The sequence below is a fragment of the Chlorocebus sabaeus genome, chromosome 7 (genome assembly GCF_047675955.1).
Source record: "Chlorocebus sabaeus isolate Y175 chromosome 7, mChlSab1.0.hap1, whole genome shotgun sequence".
In the NCBI taxonomy this organism is placed as follows: domain Eukaryota; kingdom Metazoa; phylum Chordata; class Mammalia; order Primates; family Cercopithecidae; genus Chlorocebus; species Chlorocebus sabaeus.
In genome coordinates, this window is record NC_132910.1 from 79,057,015 (window position 1) to 79,074,923 (window position 17,909).

Genomic DNA, 17,909 nt, shown 5'->3' on the forward strand with positions numbered 1-17,909 from the left:
TGTGCACTTGTAATCCCAAGTACTCAGGAGGCTGAGGGAAAAGAATCGCTTGAACTTGAGAGGTGGAGGTTGCATTGAGCTGAAATTGTGCCACTGCACTCCAGCCTGGGTGATAGGGCGAGACTCCGTCTCATAAATAAATAAATAAATAAATAAAATAAAACAAAATATGGCAAAGAAACATGTTTTGAGGTAAAATATTTTGACTTTCTTCTTTGTTATGCCAGAGTCAGATTGGAAAGTAAGTCACAATATATAAGGTTAAATAAAACCCATCTGATGAGAATTTATGGTTTGTAGGGCATGAATCCCCAGACCCATTAAATAGGAATTTGGGCAAGATAAAAAAAATGAGAGCTTAGTCCTCACTGGCTACTTTTTTTTTTTTTTTTTGAGACAGAGTTTCATCACGTTACCCAGTCTAGTCTTGAACTCCTGGGCTCAAGTCTCCTGGGCTTCAATCAGTCCACCAACATTTGTCTCCCAAAGTGCTGGGATTACAGGCTTGAGCTACCATGCCCAGCCTGTGATTTTCTTTTTATTTTTTGAGGGAGAGTTTCGCTCTGGTCGCCCAGATTGGAGTGCAATCGCGCAATCTCGGCTCACTGCAACCTCCACCTCCTGGGTACAAGCAATTATCCTGCCTCAGCCTCCTGAGTAGCTGAGATCACAGGCGCCTGCCACCATGTCTGGCTAATTTTTTCTATTTTAGTAGAGATGGGGTTTCACCATGTTGGTCAGGCTGGTTGGGAACTCCTGACCTCAGGTGATCCATTCGCCTCAGCCTCCCAAAGTGCTGGGATTACAGGCGTGAGCCACCGCGCCTGGCCGAGCCTATGGTTTTCATATAACATATGAAGCATTTTGATTCTCTCAGATTTTACACTCAGAATACACTATCTACAGTTAATTCTCAACTTTTTCTCCTACTTAATTAAATTCTAAGAATACTAAGAAGATGAGCTGAGATAGGGTCTTGCTATGTTGCCCAGTCTGGTCTCAAACTCCTGAGCTCAAATGATTCTCCTGCCTCAGCCTCTCAAGTAGCTGGGACTACAGGCAGCTGTCACTATGCCCAGGTTTAGTCAGAAATTTAGAACTTGATCTCTTTATTTCATTTATTATATCCATTAGATTAGCAATTCCAGTTAATGAGATAATTCCCAAAATGTATCTCAAATCATTCCACTGCCCTATGCACTGCCACTTCTTAAGTCCAGACCATCATCATATCGTTCCTGGAATACAACAACAACAACTTCATGTTTTTCATATTCTGCATTTTGTCACTGCCCATTCCACTTCATTTTCCATATTACAGCAACAGGGGTATTAACTCTTACATCTTTTCAGTGTTTCCCCATTGCTCTGATAGAATTCAAATCTGTCATAATCCAGAAGCCCCTGCAGGCTCTGCCTTAGGCTCTCTCTCTCACCTCATCTTTACTCATGCTTTTTTTTTCTTTTTTTTGAGACAGAGTCTTGCTTCTTCACCCAAGCTGGAGTGCGGTGGCATGATCTTGGCTCACAGCAACCTCCGCCTCCTGGGTTCAAGCAATTTTCCTGCCTCAGCCTCCCCAGTAGCTTGGATTACAGGCACCACCACCATGCCTGGCTAATTTTTGTGTTTTTAGTAGAGACGGGGTTTGCCATGTTGGCCGGGCTGGTCTCGAACTCCAGACCTCAAGTGATCCACCCACCTTGGTCTCCCAAAGTGCTTGGATTACAGGCTTGAGCCACCACACCTGGCCATTTTCTTTTTTTTTTTTTTTTTTTTTTGAGACAGGGTCTCGCTTGAACCCGGGAGGCAGAGTTTGCAGTGAGCTGAGATGGCACCACTGCACTCCAGCCTGGGCAATGCAGTGAGACTCTGTCTCAAAAAAATAATAATAATAATAATTAATTAAAAAGTGAAATGGAACTGAATAGACCATGTAAGAATGTCTTCATAGCCGGGCACAGTGGCTCACGCCTGTAATCCCAACACTTTGGGAGGCCCAGGCAGGTGGATCACCTGAGGTCATGAGTTTGAAACCAGTCTGGCCAACATGGTGAAACTACTACTAAACTACTACTACAACCTGGTGAAACTACTAAAAATACAAAAAGAAGCTGGGCATGGTGGCAGGCGCCTGTAATCCCAGCTATTCAGGAGGCTGAAGCAGGAGAATCGCTTGAACCCGGGAGGTGGAGGTTGCAGTGAGCCGAGATTGCACCACTGCACTCCAGCCTGGGTGACACAGTAAGACTCCGTCTCGGAAAAAAAAAAAAAAAAAGAATGTCTTCATGTAGTAAGGATAAGTACTGTTTTCTGAAACTTTTGGTTCAATTATACATATTAAGTCATTAGATGTGAAAGTCATTGCACTATGCATTTTGCCTCTCTGTGTAAGTTCCTGAAGTGACTAGTTCACCAGATCAGTTACTGGATCATAGTAATCAGTCAGTGAATATTTATAAATTGATTAAAACAAGCCGTGATAAGTACTGAGAAGCTGATTAAAAACTTTTGCTTAATTTCTCTACAGAGTTTCTTTTTTTCTTTTTTATTTTGTTTGAGACAGGGTCTCGCTCTGTCACCCAGGCTGGATGCAGTGGCACGATCTCGGCTCACTGTGACCTCTGCTTCCCAGGTTCAAGGGATTCTCCTGCCTCAGCCGCTGAGTAACTGGAATTACAGGCATACGCCACCACGCCCGGCTAATTTTTTGTATTTTTAGTAGAGACGGGGTTTCACTATGTTGGTCAGGCTGGTCTTGAACTCCTGACCTCGTGATCCACCTGCTTTGGCCTCCCAAAGTGCTGGGATTATAGGTGTGAGCCACCACGCCCATCTTTCTTCTTTTTGTTTTTCAGTTTATTTTTTCTAGCCAGGCATGGTGATGTACACCTGTAGTTCCAGCTACTAGGAAAGCTAAGGCAGGATGATCACTTGAGTTCAGCAGTTCATGACCAACCTAGCCTACATAGTGAGACCCTGTCTTTTAAAAAAAAAAAAAAAAAAAAGAAGGAGGCCAGGCGCGGTGGCTCATGCCTGTAATCCCAGCACTTTGGGAGCCCGAGGTGGGCGGATCACGAGGTCAGGAGATCAAGACCAGCCTGGCTAGCATGCTGAAACCCGTCTCTACTAAAAAAAAAAAAAAAAATACAAAAAATTAGCCAGGCGTGGTGGTGGGCGCTTGTAGTCTCAGCTACGCGGGAGGCTGAGGCAGGAGAATGTTGTGACCCGGGAGGCGGAGCTTGCAGTGAGCTGAGTTCAGGCCACTGCACTCCAGCCTGGGTGACAGAGCAAGACTCCGTCTCAAAAAAAAAAAAAAGAAAAAATTAAAATGAGGCCCGGCGTGGTGGCTCTCACCTGTAATCCCAGCACCTTAGGAGGCTGAGGCTGGCAGGTCACCTGAGGTCAGGAGTTCAGGACCAGCCTGGTAAACATGGTGAAACCCTGTCTCTATTAAAAACACAAGAATTAGGGACAGGCGCAGCGGCTCACACCAGTAATCTCAGCACTTTGGGTGGCCCAGGAGGGTGGATCACTTGAGGTGAGGAGTTCAAGACCAGCCTGGTCAACATGGTGAAACTTTGTCTCTACTAAAATTAGCTGGGCGTGGTGGTGCATGCCTGTAGTCCCAGCTACTAGGGAGGCTGAGGCAGGAGAATTGCTTGAACCTGGGAGGTGGAGCTTGCAGTGAGCTGAGATCCCGCCACCGCACTCCAGGCTGGGCAACAGAGTGAGACTACGTCTCAAAAAAAGAAAAATTAGGCATGGTGGCGCATGCCAGGAGACTCGCTTGAACCCACGAGGCAGAGGCTGTAGTGAGCCAAAACCGTACCACTACACTCTAGCCTAGGCAACAGAGTGAGACTCTTTCTAAAAAAAAAAAACAAAAAAAAAAAACAACAAAAAACAGGCCAGGCAAGGTGGCTTACGCCTGTAATTCCAGCACTTTGGGAGGCCAATGTGGGCAGATCACCTGAGCTCAGGAGTTGGACACCAGCCTGGGCAACACGGTGAAACCCTGTCTCTACTGAAAATACAAAAAATTAGCTGGGTATGGCAGCACACGCCTGTAGTCCCAGCTACTCCAGAGGCTGAGGAAGGAGAATTTCTTTTTTTTTTTTTTTTGAGACAGAGTCTCGCTGTGTCGCCCAGGCTGGAGTGCAGTGGTCAGATCTCAGCTCACTGCAAGCTCCGCCTCCCGGGTTTTTACGCCATTCTCCTGGCTCAGCCTCCCGAGTAGCCGGGACTACAGGCGCCCGCCACCTCGCCCGGCTAGTTTTTTGTATTTTTTAGTAGAGACGGGGTTTCACCGTGTTAGCCAGGATGGTCTCGAACTCCTGACCTCGTGATCCGCCCGTCTCGGCCTCCCAAAGTGCTGGGATTACAGGCTTGAGCCACCGCGCCCGGCCCTAGGAAGGAGAATTTCTTGAACTTAGGAGGTGGAGGTTGCAGTGAGCCGAAATTGTGCTGCGGCACTACAGCCTGGACTCCAGCTAAAAATAAAAAATCAACAAAAAAGAAAGATATTTATGGCTGGGTGCGTGGCTCATGCCTGTAATCCTACCACTTTGGGAAGCCGAGGCGAGTGGATCACTTGAGGTCAGGAGTTTGAGAGCAGCCTGGCCAAGACGGTGAAACCCCTTCTCTACTAAAATTAAAAAATTAGCTGGGTGCGGTGGCAGGCACCTGTAATCACAGCTAATCAGGAGGCTGAGGCAGGAGAATTGCTTGAACCTGGGACGCAGAGGTTGTAGTTAGCTGAGATCTTGCCACTACACTCCAGTGTGGGTGACAGGGTGAGACTCCGTCTCAAAAAAAAAACCAAAAAAAACCCCAACCAAACAAACAAACAGAAAAGCACATTTATGTTGTACCAGTATTCACAAGACTGTACTAATATTAATATAACTAGATAACAAGAAATATTTGAAAAACTAACTGACCCCTTCTCCTACACCTTATTGTTTGAACACTTCTTTGAAAGCTGGAAAACAGAAAAAGATATGCTTCCTTGAGCTTACTGAATATCATTGGAGTACTTTTTCAAAAATATTAAATATTACTGTTATTTGTGTATTCCAAGTTGTTATAAAAAAAAGATTGGTGTGTCAGGAAAGGCAGATAGATTTTAATATGTATCATAACTCAATTATTAGTCTGAGAGTTTCTAGCCAAGACACATAAACTTTTTAGTCCCTATTTCTGTTAAACTGGCCCCTTAAAGCCTATCTAAACGCCCGGGCACGGTAGTTCACACCTGTAATCCCAGTACTTTGGGAGGCTGAGGCGGGTGGATCACGACGTCAGGAGATCCAGACCATCCTGGCTAACATGGTGAAACCCCATCTCTACTAAAAATACAAAAAATTAGCCGGGCGCGGTGGCACGCGCCTCTGGTCCCAGCTACTCGCAGGAGAATCACTTGACCTGGGAGGCAGAGGTTCCAGTGAGCCGAGATCGCACCACTGCACTCCAGCTTGGGCGACAGAGCGAGACTCTGTCTCAAAAAGAAAACAAAAACGAAAACAAAACCTACCTAAAAGTAAAGAGAGCTTCAAAATGCTTACTTAGAAGGGGCTTAAGAACAGCAATCTGGCTGGAAAGTAGCCTGGATTTGAGTTGAAACTGCTTGGCCGGAGGCGGTGGCTCACACCTGTAATGCCAGCAGTTTGGGAGGCTGAGGCAGGCAGATCACTTGAGGTCAGGAGTTTCAGACCAGCCTGGCCAACATGGCAAAACCCCGTCTGTACTAAAAATACAAAAATTAGCCAGGCATGGTGGCATGCGCCAGTAGTCTAAGCTGCTCGGGAGACTGAGGTAGGAGAAATGCCTAACCCGGGAGGAAGTTGCAGTGAGCCAATATCGTGCCACTGCCCTCCAGCCTGGGCAACAGGGCAAGACTCTGTCTCAAAAAACAAAACCAAAACCAAAATCAAAACCAAAAACCAAAACAAACACACACACACACACACACAAAACAAATACAAAACAACAACAAAAACAAAACCAACACCCCTCCCCCCCAAAAAAAGCGCCTATGTTTGCACAGCAAACACTGTGTTTTTACATATTTGTATGATATAGGTCAGTTAAAAAAAGAGCAACATTTTCTAAAAATGCTTTTATTCCTCTTTTATTAATTTTTTTGTGTGACAGGATCTCACTCTTTCGTTCAGGCTATAAGTACAGTTGCGCGATCTTGGCTAGCTGCATCCTGCAGCTTCCCCATCTCAGGAGATCCTTCCGCCTCAGCCTCCCGAGTAGCTGGGACTACATGGGTCAGCATCACTATGCCCGGCTTTTTTTTTTCTTTTCTTTTCTTTTTTTGAGATGGGAGTCTAGTTCTGTCGCCCAGGCTGGAGTGCAGTGGCATGATCTCGGCTCACTGCATCCTCTGCCTCCCAGGTTCAAGTGATTCTCCGGCCTCAGCCTCCTGAGTAACTGGGGTTACAGGCACACGCCACAATGCCTGCCTATAATACTATTAGGGAAGGAGGACGGCAGCTTGGAGTAGGGCAATAGTAGTGGAGAAAGCAGCAGAAGGATTTGATAGATTTAGGAGGTACAATCAATTGGTCTTGCTGAGTGCCTAGAACATTGCCTGGCTGATGCTTAAGAAATATTTGCAAATGAATAAACTAGCCATGGAGCTTGAGGGACGGGGGTGAAAGGATGACTCTTAGGTTTTATGGACTAGGTTTTATGGTGCTATTCACTGAGATAGAGAACAGGGTTAAAAAATCTGGTTAAAGGATGCTACCTCTCACACATGCTTACTGTAAATTGGCTCTTCTCTCACCCCCATTGCCTTGACGGCAGCTTTTTTTTTTTTTTTTTTTTTTTAAGAGTGAGTCTCTCTCTGTCTCCCAGGCTGGAGTGGCTGGAATGCAGTGGCACGATCTCAGCTCACTGGGTTCAAGAGATTTTCCTGCCTCAGCCTCCCGAGTAGCTGTGATTACAGGCACCCGTCACCATGCCCGGCTAAGTTTTGTATTTTTAGTAGAAATGGGGTTTCACCATGTTGGCCAGGCTGGTCTCGAACTCTTGACCACAAGTGATCCGCCTGCCTTGGCCTACCAAAGTGCTGGGATTACAGGCGTGAGCCACCACGCCAACCCAGAGGGCAGTGTTTTTTTGTTTTTGAGATGGACTCTCACTCTGTAGCCCAGGCTGGAGTGGAGTGGTGCCACCTCACTGCAACCTCTGACTCCCAGGTTCAAACAATTCTTCTGCCTCAGCCTACTGAGTAGCTGGGACTACAGGCTCACAATACCATGCCCGGTTAAATTTTTGTATTTTTAGTAGAGACAGGGTGTCACCGTGTCAGCCAGGCTAGTCTCAAACTCCTGACCTCGTGATCCGCCAGCCTCGGCCCCCCAAAGTGCTGGGATTATAGGCTTGAGCCACTGCGCCTGGCCGATGGCAGTGTTTTGAACCAAATAATTTGTTCTTCCAGACCAGGTGAATACCCTACCCAAGGGCAGAAAATCCACAGATTGGCTAATGACTTGTATAATCTGGCTGGAAAAAATAACTAGGGTCAAGCAGTCTTTTATCCTTGATTTTGAACTAAGAAGCAGAGGAAGAGTCTGGCACGTAGCTGCAGAGGCAGAATGAAGTAACAAGATAGAGGTTAATAACAGCAAATTAGGTCAGTCAGATGAAACTAAAATCAGACGGAACGCTCAAAATTTGTAATTTTAAGTTTATTATTAAAAGGACCCTTTACAGAGGTGTGAGACTGGGCATGGTGGTTCACGCCTGTAATCCCAGCACTTTGAGAAGCCAAGGTGGGCGGGGGGGTATGACCTGAGGCCGGGAGTTCAAGACCAGCCTGGCCAACATGGTGAAACACTATCTCTACCAAAAATACAAAAATTAGCCAGGTGTGGTGGTGGGAGTCTGTAATCTCAGCTACTCCAGAGGCTGAGGCATGAGAATCGCTTGAACCCGAGAGGCAGAGGTTGCAGTGAGCCCTGACTGCACCACTGCACTCTAGCCTGGGCACAGAGAGATTACCTCCAAAAAAAAAAAAAAAAAAAAAAAAAAAAGAACTCCGGACGCCGTGCTTCACGCCTGTAATCCCAGCACTTTGAGAAGCTGAGGTGGGTGGATCATTTAAGGTCAGGAGTTTAAGACCAGCCTGGCCAACATGATGAAACCCCGTCTCTACTAAATATACAAAAATTAGCTGGGTGGTAGTGGCGTGCCTGTAATCCCAGCTACTCAGGAGGCTGAGGCAGGAGAATCTCTTGAGCCTCGGAGGCAGAGGTTGCAGTTAGCCGAGATCACGCCACTGTACTCCAGCCTGGGCCAACAGAGAGAGACTCTGTCTCAAACAACCACCACCACCACCACCAATAAAAAATACAAAGCGATAGTCCGGGTGCGGTGGCTCAAGCCTCTAATCCCAGCACTTTGGGAGGCCGAGACGGGCGGATCACGAGGTCAGGAGATCGAGACCATCCTGGCTAACACGGTGAAACCCTGTCTCTACTAAAAAATACAAAAAATTAGCCAGGCGTGGTGGCGGGCGCCTGTAGTCCCAGCTACTCGGGAGGCTGAGGCAGGAGAATGGCATGAACCCGAGAGGCGGAGCTTGCAGTGAGCTGAGATCCGGCCACTGCACTCCAGCCTGGGCGACAGAGCAAGACTCCGTCTCAAAACAACAACAACAACAAAAAAACCACATGGCCACTAATAACATAACAGAGCTAGTAAAGATGGCTAGGAATATAGGTGGAAGTACAATCCCCGTTTAATTGCAACAAGGTTCTCTAGGTTACTTAGGGTCAGGTAAACTGGAGATCACTGACATGGAAAACAAGAAAACCCTCATTGTTTATAGCTGTTATGTATAAATAGGTTATTAGCCTTAGGAAAATCATTTATGCCGAGTACAGCTTTTGAGTAAGCAACAAGTATTAACGTCGGGTTGAATGTAATTGAAGCCAGACCTACTGGACATGGGGTGGGGGTTGCAAGCCCATACAAAAGGCAAGCACGGATAACTTATTTAACAAGGCTATGGGGTTGTGGGGCTCGGAAAAAGAAACATCAGCGGCGGAACCTGCTCTCAGCCACCTTGCACCAGAACACAAACAATGACTCAAAAATACACGCATATGAAACGAGTATCATCTCTAAGTGAATGTGAGTGCCAAGTAGAAAGCTAGTATCCGATTTATTATCGCAACGTCTTTGTACCATTTTAACATCCATACCAGGAAGAAAAAGCCTATTGGGAATATGGTTAATTTATAATTAAGTGCTGTTTCCCCAAATTAAAGAAAAAACAACAAAAAAAAATCTAAAAGCCGGCGAAATACTATTTAATTTACTCAGGAACCCTTGTAAAACTCTTAGTTGGTGGGTGGGAATCCGGGCGCGGAGGCGCACTAAACCGAACGCCCTGGCAAAGGTTTCCTAAACAGTTACCAGGAGGTAACGCCGCTTTCAACTCGGACGTGGCTCAACATTACAGGTGATCGCCGTGCCCGGAGGCGCCAGGAGGCAACTTTCACCGGGGGGAGGCGCCGGGCGCCAGGGGGCCAAGCGGCTGGGCCTGGGAGCCCACTTCACTTGGGAGCCGCCCCAGGCCGGGGGTCGACACCGCGTCCCCTCCCTTAGCCTAGCCGCGACCCAGCTTTAGGGCCTAAGGGCAAATCAAGCGCCCAGTCCTCCCGGCGCCATGTGCGCGGCCCGCCCAGGCCCTTGGCCACCGTCGCCGCGGGGGCAGGCCGCGAGCCACAGAGGCCTGGTGCGCGCCCCGCCCCTGAGTCCGCAGTAGGGGCGGCCTCAGACCGTGAGCCGGGAGTCGTCCCCTAAGTCCTCCCTAGCACTCGGAGGGCCTCCGGGGCGGGGCAGGCCTTCGGGCCGGGCGGCACCCGGGCGGTCGAATCCGTCAGCTCCCGCAAGTGGCCCAGCGAGGGAAGGAGCCGGTGAGTAGCCACGTCACGCTCCTCAGGGAGGCCCCGCCCCGTGCTCTCGGGCCGCCCCTCCTCGCCGTCTCCACGCCTCCGCGGGCAGTTACCGGCTCTGGCTGCTCGCGCCTCCCCAACTCGGGTAAAGCTCCTAGGCCCCTGCGTGCTGCGCCTCCGCAGCTGCCCTGCGCCAGGTGAGAGCTCGCGGCTCCCGGCTGCGGCTCCCGGCGCGTGGTGGCGGGCTCCGGGCGTGCGTCGCGGAGAGGACGGGGCCGGCGGGCGGTTGGCGCTCCGTTCGGTGCGGGGAGGGGCGTCACGCCGGGCGCTGCGCGGCCTCGGCGGGCGGCGGCAGTGGCGGCCACGGCCGCCGGGCTCTCAGGTTCTCTGCCCCCAGCTGGAGCCGTTCGGTGTCCGGGCGGAGAGACGGGCAGTCGGGCTCCCTGGCCTCGGGGCCACCCCGGCCGGGGCGGCTGGAGCAGAGGGACGATGTCTGCTCGCGCCCCGGTGCCCGCCGCCCATTCTCGGGAGGATCCGTCCGCGGTGACTGCTGAGAGGGAGTCGCTGTTGGCCGCGGCGAACCGGCCGGCCGAGCAGCCGCCCCCGCCCGAACGTGAGGGCAAAGAGGCGGCGAGGGAGGACAGGGCCGCGGCCGCCACTAGCGCGGGGGCGCGGGGAGAGCCGTCGCCGGCGCTGGTGCTGGGACGCAGCGTGCCCCAGGCGGCTGTCCCCGTGAGGCCCCTGGCGCTGCACCTGGCGCACAAGGCGCGTGGGCCAGGTGGCCCCTTCGGCGGGGAGCCGCCACCGCCGCCGCCGTCGCCGTTGCCGCCGTTGCTGCGGGATCCGCCGGCCGAGGACGCCCGGGAAGAGGCGGCAGCTGGCCCTGCGGAAAAGCGGCAGCCGCCGCCGCTGCCGCCTAAGGGAAATCCCTGGACCAAAAAGCCTCCCCAGCACCTGTCCCCAGACACGACAGGTCCACCGCCGCCCCCGCTGGAAACCCTGGAGGCAGGTCTGTGGTTGCTGTGCGTTGGGCACTGGCAGGGTGCGGGCAGGGGCGACTTGCGGGACTTGCCGGCGCGTGGCGGCGATAGCGGGCGCCGGGCCCGGGTAACTGCAGGCCTCCCTTCCCTGTCAGTCGGATGTAATTTGTTCCAAGGTGTCATTCACGCTGCCTATTTACATACATGGGCATCTGGGAAGGGAGCGGCAGGAAGAGGTGGGACCTCAGGTTCTCCTTGCCTGATGGGGGCAAGGAGGGGGTAGCTTGGCGGCGCAGCTCTGCTGGCGCGGTTGCGATTGTGTTTTGTCCCCACGTGTTAGTGACTTGGGAAAGTAGCTAACTTTAGATATTGCAGTGCTTCGTATGGGAAAGTTTTGGTGTTTTTTTTTTTTTTTTTTAAAGGATTGAAGCAAGTCAGAGCAAGGGGATTTATTCGTAAGTGGAAGCGCGATTGTAGTCTTTTAGTGTGAAATAAGATGAAAATCTCAAGGTTTTCGAAACACTGCTAAGCAGTTATATTAAAAATGAGACTTTAAATGTGGTTTTTAAAGTGCTTTAAGTTGTGAGTGTGCTGGAAAATAATTAAATAGGATGGTTGACATGCGAGCGTGGATTGCACGTTATGTAAATGGTTTTCTAACATTGTCAGCTCTCCTTCCCTTTAGAAGAGATAAGATTATGCCACTGTATTTGAATGCTGACCAATGCAGTATGGCCCTTGGTACTTTATTTTGATTGTAGCAACTGCAGCTTAAGAAAGTTAAAATGGGTCAGCGCTGTGGCTCACGCCTGTAATCCCAGCACTTTGGGATGCGGAGGCGGGTGGATCACCTGAGGTCAGGAGTTCGAGACCAGCCTCGCCAACATGGCGAAACCCCGTCTCTGCTAGAAATACAAAAATTAGCCAGGCGTGGTGGCGGGCCCTTGTAATCTCAGCTACTCGGGAGGCTGAGGCAGGGAGAATTGCTTGAACCCGGGAGCTGGAGGTTGCAGTGAGCCGAGATCGCTCCACTGCACTCCAGCCTGGGCAACGGAGTGAGACTACCTCTCAAAAAAAAAAAAAAAAAAAAAAAAAAAAAAAGTGAAAATGGAAATAAAAACCATGACAAAAAGCAGTATCTGACCGGGCGCGGTGGCCTGTAATGCCAGCACTTTGGAAATCTGAGGCGGGTGGATCACCTGAGCTCCGGAGTTTGAGGCCAGCCTGACGAACACGGAGAAACCTTGTCTCTTCTAAAAATACAAATTAACCGGGCGTGGTGGCGCATGCCTGTAATCCCAGCTACTCGGGAGGCTGAGGCAGGAGAATCGCTTGAACCCGGGAGGCGGAGGTTGCGGTGAGCTGAGATCGAGCCACTGCATTCCAGCCTGGGCAACAGGAGCGAAACTCTGTCTCAAAAAAAACACCAAAAACCCCCCAAAAAACCCTGTATATTCTACTTTCTCAGTTAAGTTGTAAATGAGTTGAACTTTTTATATGCAAATGACAGCTGTTTAGTTGCAAGTTTTCATTCTTTTTTTTTTTTTTTTTTTTTTGAGACGGAGTCTCGCTCTGTGGCCGAGGCTGGAGTGCAGTGGCCGAATCTCAGCTCACTGCAAGCTCCGCCTCCCGGGTTTACGCCATTCTCCTGCCTCAGCCTCCCGAGTAGCTGGGACTACAGGCGCCCGCCACCTCGCCCGGCTAGTTTTTTATATTTTTTAGTAGAGACGGGGTTTCACGGTGTTCGCCAGGATGGTCTCGATCTCCTGACCTTGTGATCCGCCCGTCTCGGCCTCCCAAAGTGCTGGGATTACAGGCTTGAGCCACCGCGCCCGGCCCAAGTTTTCATTCTTATTTAAAATTAAAGGTTAGTAGAATAGGAAATATTAGGGCATGTTTACTGACTTGTGAGGATCAAATGCGATGAAGATGTGGTGTAAATGTAAGGCAATTGGCGGTGCGCGGTGGCACACGCCTGTAATCCCAGCACTTTGGGAGGCCGAGGCGGGTGGATCACCTGAGGTGAGGAGTTCGAGATCAGCCTGGCCAGCATGGCGAAACCCCGTCTCTACTAAAAATACAAAAATTAGCCTGATGTGGTGGTGCGTGCCTGTAATACCAGCTACTCAGGAGGCTGAGGCAGGAGAATCACTCGAACCTGGGAGGCGGAGGTTGCAGTGAGCCAAGACTGAGCCACTGCATTCCATCCTGGGTGACAGAGCAAGACTCCCTCTCAAAAAAAAAAAAGAAAAGAAAAGAAAAGGAGATTGTTACAAGCACCGTTTTGTTATGTTAACATTTCTTCAGAGGAACTCTCCAACAGAGGGAGATAAGTGTTGAGTTAATTGATTCTCTTGCCTTTGCATAGAAATACTCCTAATTAATTGTTGGTAACTTTTGACACTTGCAGAAAAAAGCTTAGCAGTTTGCTCCGGATTTAATATTGGCATAATTCCTTCCTCGCTGTAAAGAGCTGTTTGTTTACTCCTGTTACTAACTGAAGAGAACACTGTTAGTAAAGACCTCATAGCCGGGCGCGGTGGCTCAAGCCTTTAATCCCAGCACTTTGGGAGGCCGAGACGGGCGGATCACGAGGTCAGGAGATCGAGACCATCCTGGCTAACACAGTGAAACCCCGTCTCTACTAAAAACACAAAAAACTAGCCGGGCGAGGTGGCGGGCGCCTGTAGTCCCAGCTACTCGGGAGGCTGAGGCAGGAGAATGGCGTAAACCCGGGAGGCGGAGCTTGCAGTGAGCTGAGATCCGGCCTCTGCACTCCAGCCCGGGTGACAGAGCAAGACTCCGTCTCAAAAAAAAAAAAAAAAAAAAAAAAAAAAAAAAAAAAAAAAGACCTCATAAAGTTTTTCTTTTTTTTCTTTTTTAAAACCCAGTGGCAAGCACTTTAAAATTTAGCAAAGAAAGAAAACCCTAGTGAATCATCTTATTTGCTGTTTCACCTCTCTACTTCTAGACTTACAGACAATTGTATATTCAGTGAATTACCAAGTAGGAACCCTTTGTTGATCATAAAACCAGTATTACAGATTTTAAAACTTTGAAGCCATGCATGGTAGTGTGTGCCTGTAGTTTTAGCTCCTTGGGAGGCTGAGGCCGGAAAAATCGGTTTTGCCCAGGAGTTTGAGGCTGTAGTGTCCTATCATAGTGCCTGTGAATAGCCACTGCATTCTAGCCTGGGCAATATAGCAAGATCACATTTAAAATAATAATAATAATAATAGAACTTTAAAAACTGTCAAGGTAAGCCTTGGGAACTTTAATTGCAAATGACCTGTGAAAAATATTTAACAGTTAACCTATTGATGCTTTCATTCTCCAGTCTTCACTGGAGATTAAGAACACTGTGATACTAGTTTTATGGTATGGTTCACGGGAATTTCAGTTTTGCTGAAATTTTGTCTTGTGTAGAAAGTTGTCTTGTGTAGGCAACTCTTTTCTGTCTTTGGATGGAATCCATTCCACACTGGCAGGAAGACCATCTTTCAGACCTGGAATAGTGTAGTAATAGTGTAGTAACCATGGTCTCTTCCCAACACTGACTCTGCACCTCCCTCCCTCCCTCCCTTCCTTCCTTCCTTCCTTCCTCAGATGGGATCTCTCTGTGTTGCCCAGGCTGGTCTTGAACTGCTGACCTCAAGCAATCCTGCTTCCCAAAGTGCAGGGATTACAGACGTAATCAGGCTTTCTATTTTCTTCAGCAAATTTACAACTTCAGAAGTAAAAGAAATAGGACCACACTCTATTTGCATAACTTAGGTAACTTAGATAAAAGAGATTGTGGTGTAGAAATGTACTGTTTTGAGAGACTTGGGTTCTAGTGCAGGTATTTGTTACTAACTAGCTAGTTGACTTCTGGCAAGATTTCTGGGCATTATAAATGAATAACATGGATGGGCTCATCTCTGGTTCATAATACCAGAGTGCCACTTATAACCTGGCTGCCTTGGCTTCCATTTATTTATTTATTTAATATTATTTAATTTACTTAATACATTTTACTTTAATTTATTTAAATAGGTAGGTAGATCGTCAATCTTGCTCTATTGCAGTGGTGAGATCGTAGCTCACTGCAGCCTTGGCCTCCTGGACTCAAGCAATTCCCCTGCCTTGGCATTCCAAGTAGTTGGGATGACAGGCATGCATGGAATTAGCTATGCCCGGCTAATGATTTTTAATTTTTTTTTTTTTGTATAGACAGGATCCCCCTTTGTTGCCCAGGCTGATATTGAGCTCTTGGGGTCAAGATATCCTCTTGCCTCAGCCCCTGCAAAGTGCTGGGGCTACAGGTGTAAGCCACCCTGCCTGGCAACTTTCTATTTACTATTTTCTCTTTTTTTTTTTTTTTTTTTTGAGACGGAGTCTTGCTCTGTAGCCCAGGCTGGAGTGCAGTGGCACGATCTTTGCTCACTGCAAGCTCCGCCTCCTGGGTTCGCGCCATTCTCCTGCCTCAGCCTCCCGAGTAGCTGGGACTACAGGCGCCCGCCACCATGCCTGGCTAATTTTTTGTATTTTTAGTAGAGACAGGGTTTCACCGTTTTAGCCAGGATGGTCTCAATCTCCTGACCTCGTGATCCACCCGCCTCAGCCTCCCAAAGTGCTGGGATTACAGGCATGAGCCACCGCGCCTGGCCTTTTTTTTTTTTTTTGAGACGGAGTTTCATTCTTGTTGCCCAGGCTGGAGTGTAATAGTGTGATCTCGGCTCACCGCAACCTCCACCTCCTGGGTTCCAGTGATTCTCCTGCCTAAGCCAGCCGAGTAGCTGGGATTACAGGCATGCGGCACCATGCCTGGCTGATTTTTATATTTTTAGTAGAGATGGGGTTTTTCCGTGTTGGTCAGGCTGTCTTGACCTCCCGACCTCAGGTGATCCTCCCACCTCCGCCTTCCAAAGTGCTGGGATACAGGTGTGAGCCACCGCGCCCGGCCGGGCTTTCTATTTTCTTTCCTTTTTTTTTTTTTTTTTTGAGACAGAGTCTTGCTCTGTCACTCAGGCTGGAGTGCAATGGCGCAATCTTGGCTCACTGCAACCCCCCACCTGGTCCCAGGTTTGAGCAGTTCTCCTGCCTCAGCCTCCTGAGTAGCTGGGACTACAGGTGCGCGCAACCATGCCCAGTTAATTCTTTTTTTTTTTGTATTTTTAGTAGAGATGGGGTTTCACCACGTTGGCCAGGCTGGTCTCGAACTCCTGACCTCAGTAGATCTGCCCGCCTTGGCCTCCCAAAGTGCTGGGATTACAGGGGTGAGCCACCATGCTTGGTCTTGGACTTTCTATTTTCTTAAGCAAATTTGCAACTTAAGAAGTAAATAAATAGGACCAGAGGTTGTTTAAAGTTCACAGTGGGTACCTCTAAATCTATTAGTTATCTATTAGTGATTGTATAATTTATACAATATAAATTGTATAATTCTACAAAACAGGATACTCTTTGAGAGAGATAATTGTATTGAAATAATAGACTTAAATCAGGTCTATCCTGCTCAAACTTGGATTTACTGTCACTCTGTTAATGAGGTAAAGGAATTCCATCCACAAAATTTTGCCAGGAAGTTTCCTACTACAGTTAGAAACATAGGAAACACATGGGAGAGTATTTCAGGACAGAAATTATGAATCTTCTCTACATTAAAACCTGCAGATCTAAGTGAACCAGATTCTTGATGCCTCGGCCCTCGTGAGATACTTTCTTCCACTTTTAGGATGATTTTGATCATGTGTTGCTGTTTCCAGAAATCCAGATAAGGCACTCTTCAGCCAAAGTTGCTGCCCACCCAAGAGGCCTGCTATCTTGAAATTTAGTCATGAGACCAGAAGGAACTTCTGCCATCTGTGTCCTGACTTGGCATTAGTTTCATTTTGGATACCTCCTTTTTTTTTTTTGAGATGGAGCCTCGCTCTTGTCGCCCAAGCTGGAGTGCAATGGCGCAGTCTCGGCTCACTGCAACCTCCACCTCGCGTGTTCAAGCGATTCTCCTGCTTCAGCCTTCTGAGTAGCTGGGATTACAGGCGCTTGCCGCCATGCCTGCATAATTTTTGTATTTTTAGTAGAGATGGAGTTTCACCATGTTGGCCAGGCTGATCTTGAATTTTGGACCTCAGATGATTGACCCACTCTGGCCTCCCAAAGTGCTGGGATTATAGGCGTGAGCCACTGTGCGCAGCTTTTTTTTTTTTTTTTTTAAAGAGACTGGGTCTCACTTTGTCACCTAGGCTAGAGTAGGAGTACAGTGGTACAGTCATAGCTCACTGCAGCCTATAACTCCTGGGACCAAGGGGTCCTTCTGCCTCAGCCTCTCAAGTAGCTAGGACTACAGGCGTGTGCTACCATGTCTGGCAAATTATTTTATTTTTATTTTTTAAATTTAAAAATAGTGACAGTATCTTGCTATGTTGCCTAGGCTGGTCTCAGAACTCTTGAACTCAAGCTATATTTATTATTTTTAGAGACAGGGTCTCCCTATATTGCCCAGGCCTAGTCTTGAACTCTTGGCCTCAAAGGATTCCCTGCCTCAGCCTCCCAAAGTGCTGCTATTACAGGTGTGAGCCTGGCCTTGCAGATTTCTTTTTTTTTCCCTCTTTCAAATAATTTATTTTAAACCTATTATATCATACAGTATGTTTTATACAGATATATAACACCCTAACAAGATAAAGCAAAGCCAAAAAAGTTTATCTTATTAGAAAGAAGATACACCATAACTTATTCTCTTCGAACAGTATTGCACTGTAACTTTTCTTTTCTTTTTTTTTTTTTTTTTTTTGAGACGGAGTCTTGCTGTGTCTCCTGGACTGGAGTGCAGTGGCGCCATCTCGGCTTACTGCAAGCTCCGCCTCCCGGGTTCACGCCATTCTCCTGCCTCAGCCTCCTAAGTAGCTGGGACTACCGGCGCCCGCCACCATGCCCGGCTAATTTTTTTGTATTTTTGATAGAGACAGGGTTTCACCGTGTTAGCCAGGATGGTCTCGATCTCCTGACTTTGTGATCCACCCACCT

At 48.5% G+C, this 17,909-nt stretch overlaps 1 protein-coding gene across 23 annotated transcripts in view; it reads left to right on the forward strand.

Annotated features, from left to right (window-relative positions):
* The first annotated feature begins 9,513 nt into the window (after nucleotides 1–9,513).
* Nucleotides 9,514–17,909, forward strand: part of LARP1B (La ribonucleoprotein 1B) — a 154,060-nt gene continuing 145,664 nt past the window's right edge. For 8 of the 23 annotated variants that reach the window (XR_012093434.1, XR_012093432.1, XR_005238337.2 and 5 more), the window contains exon 1: nucleotides 9,974–10,927. Coding sequence is in view for 13 of the 23 variants with exons in the window: in XM_007999771.3 (XP_007997962.3) it covers nucleotides 10,408–10,927 (520 nt within the window). In the remaining 10 variants the exon portion in view is untranslated. Of the gene's footprint in view, nucleotides 9,940–9,971; nucleotides 10,928–17,909 lie in introns of those variants that run through there. The other 15 variants (XM_037991816.2, XM_037991825.2, XM_037991838.2 and 12 more) reach the window with 12 other exon arrangements.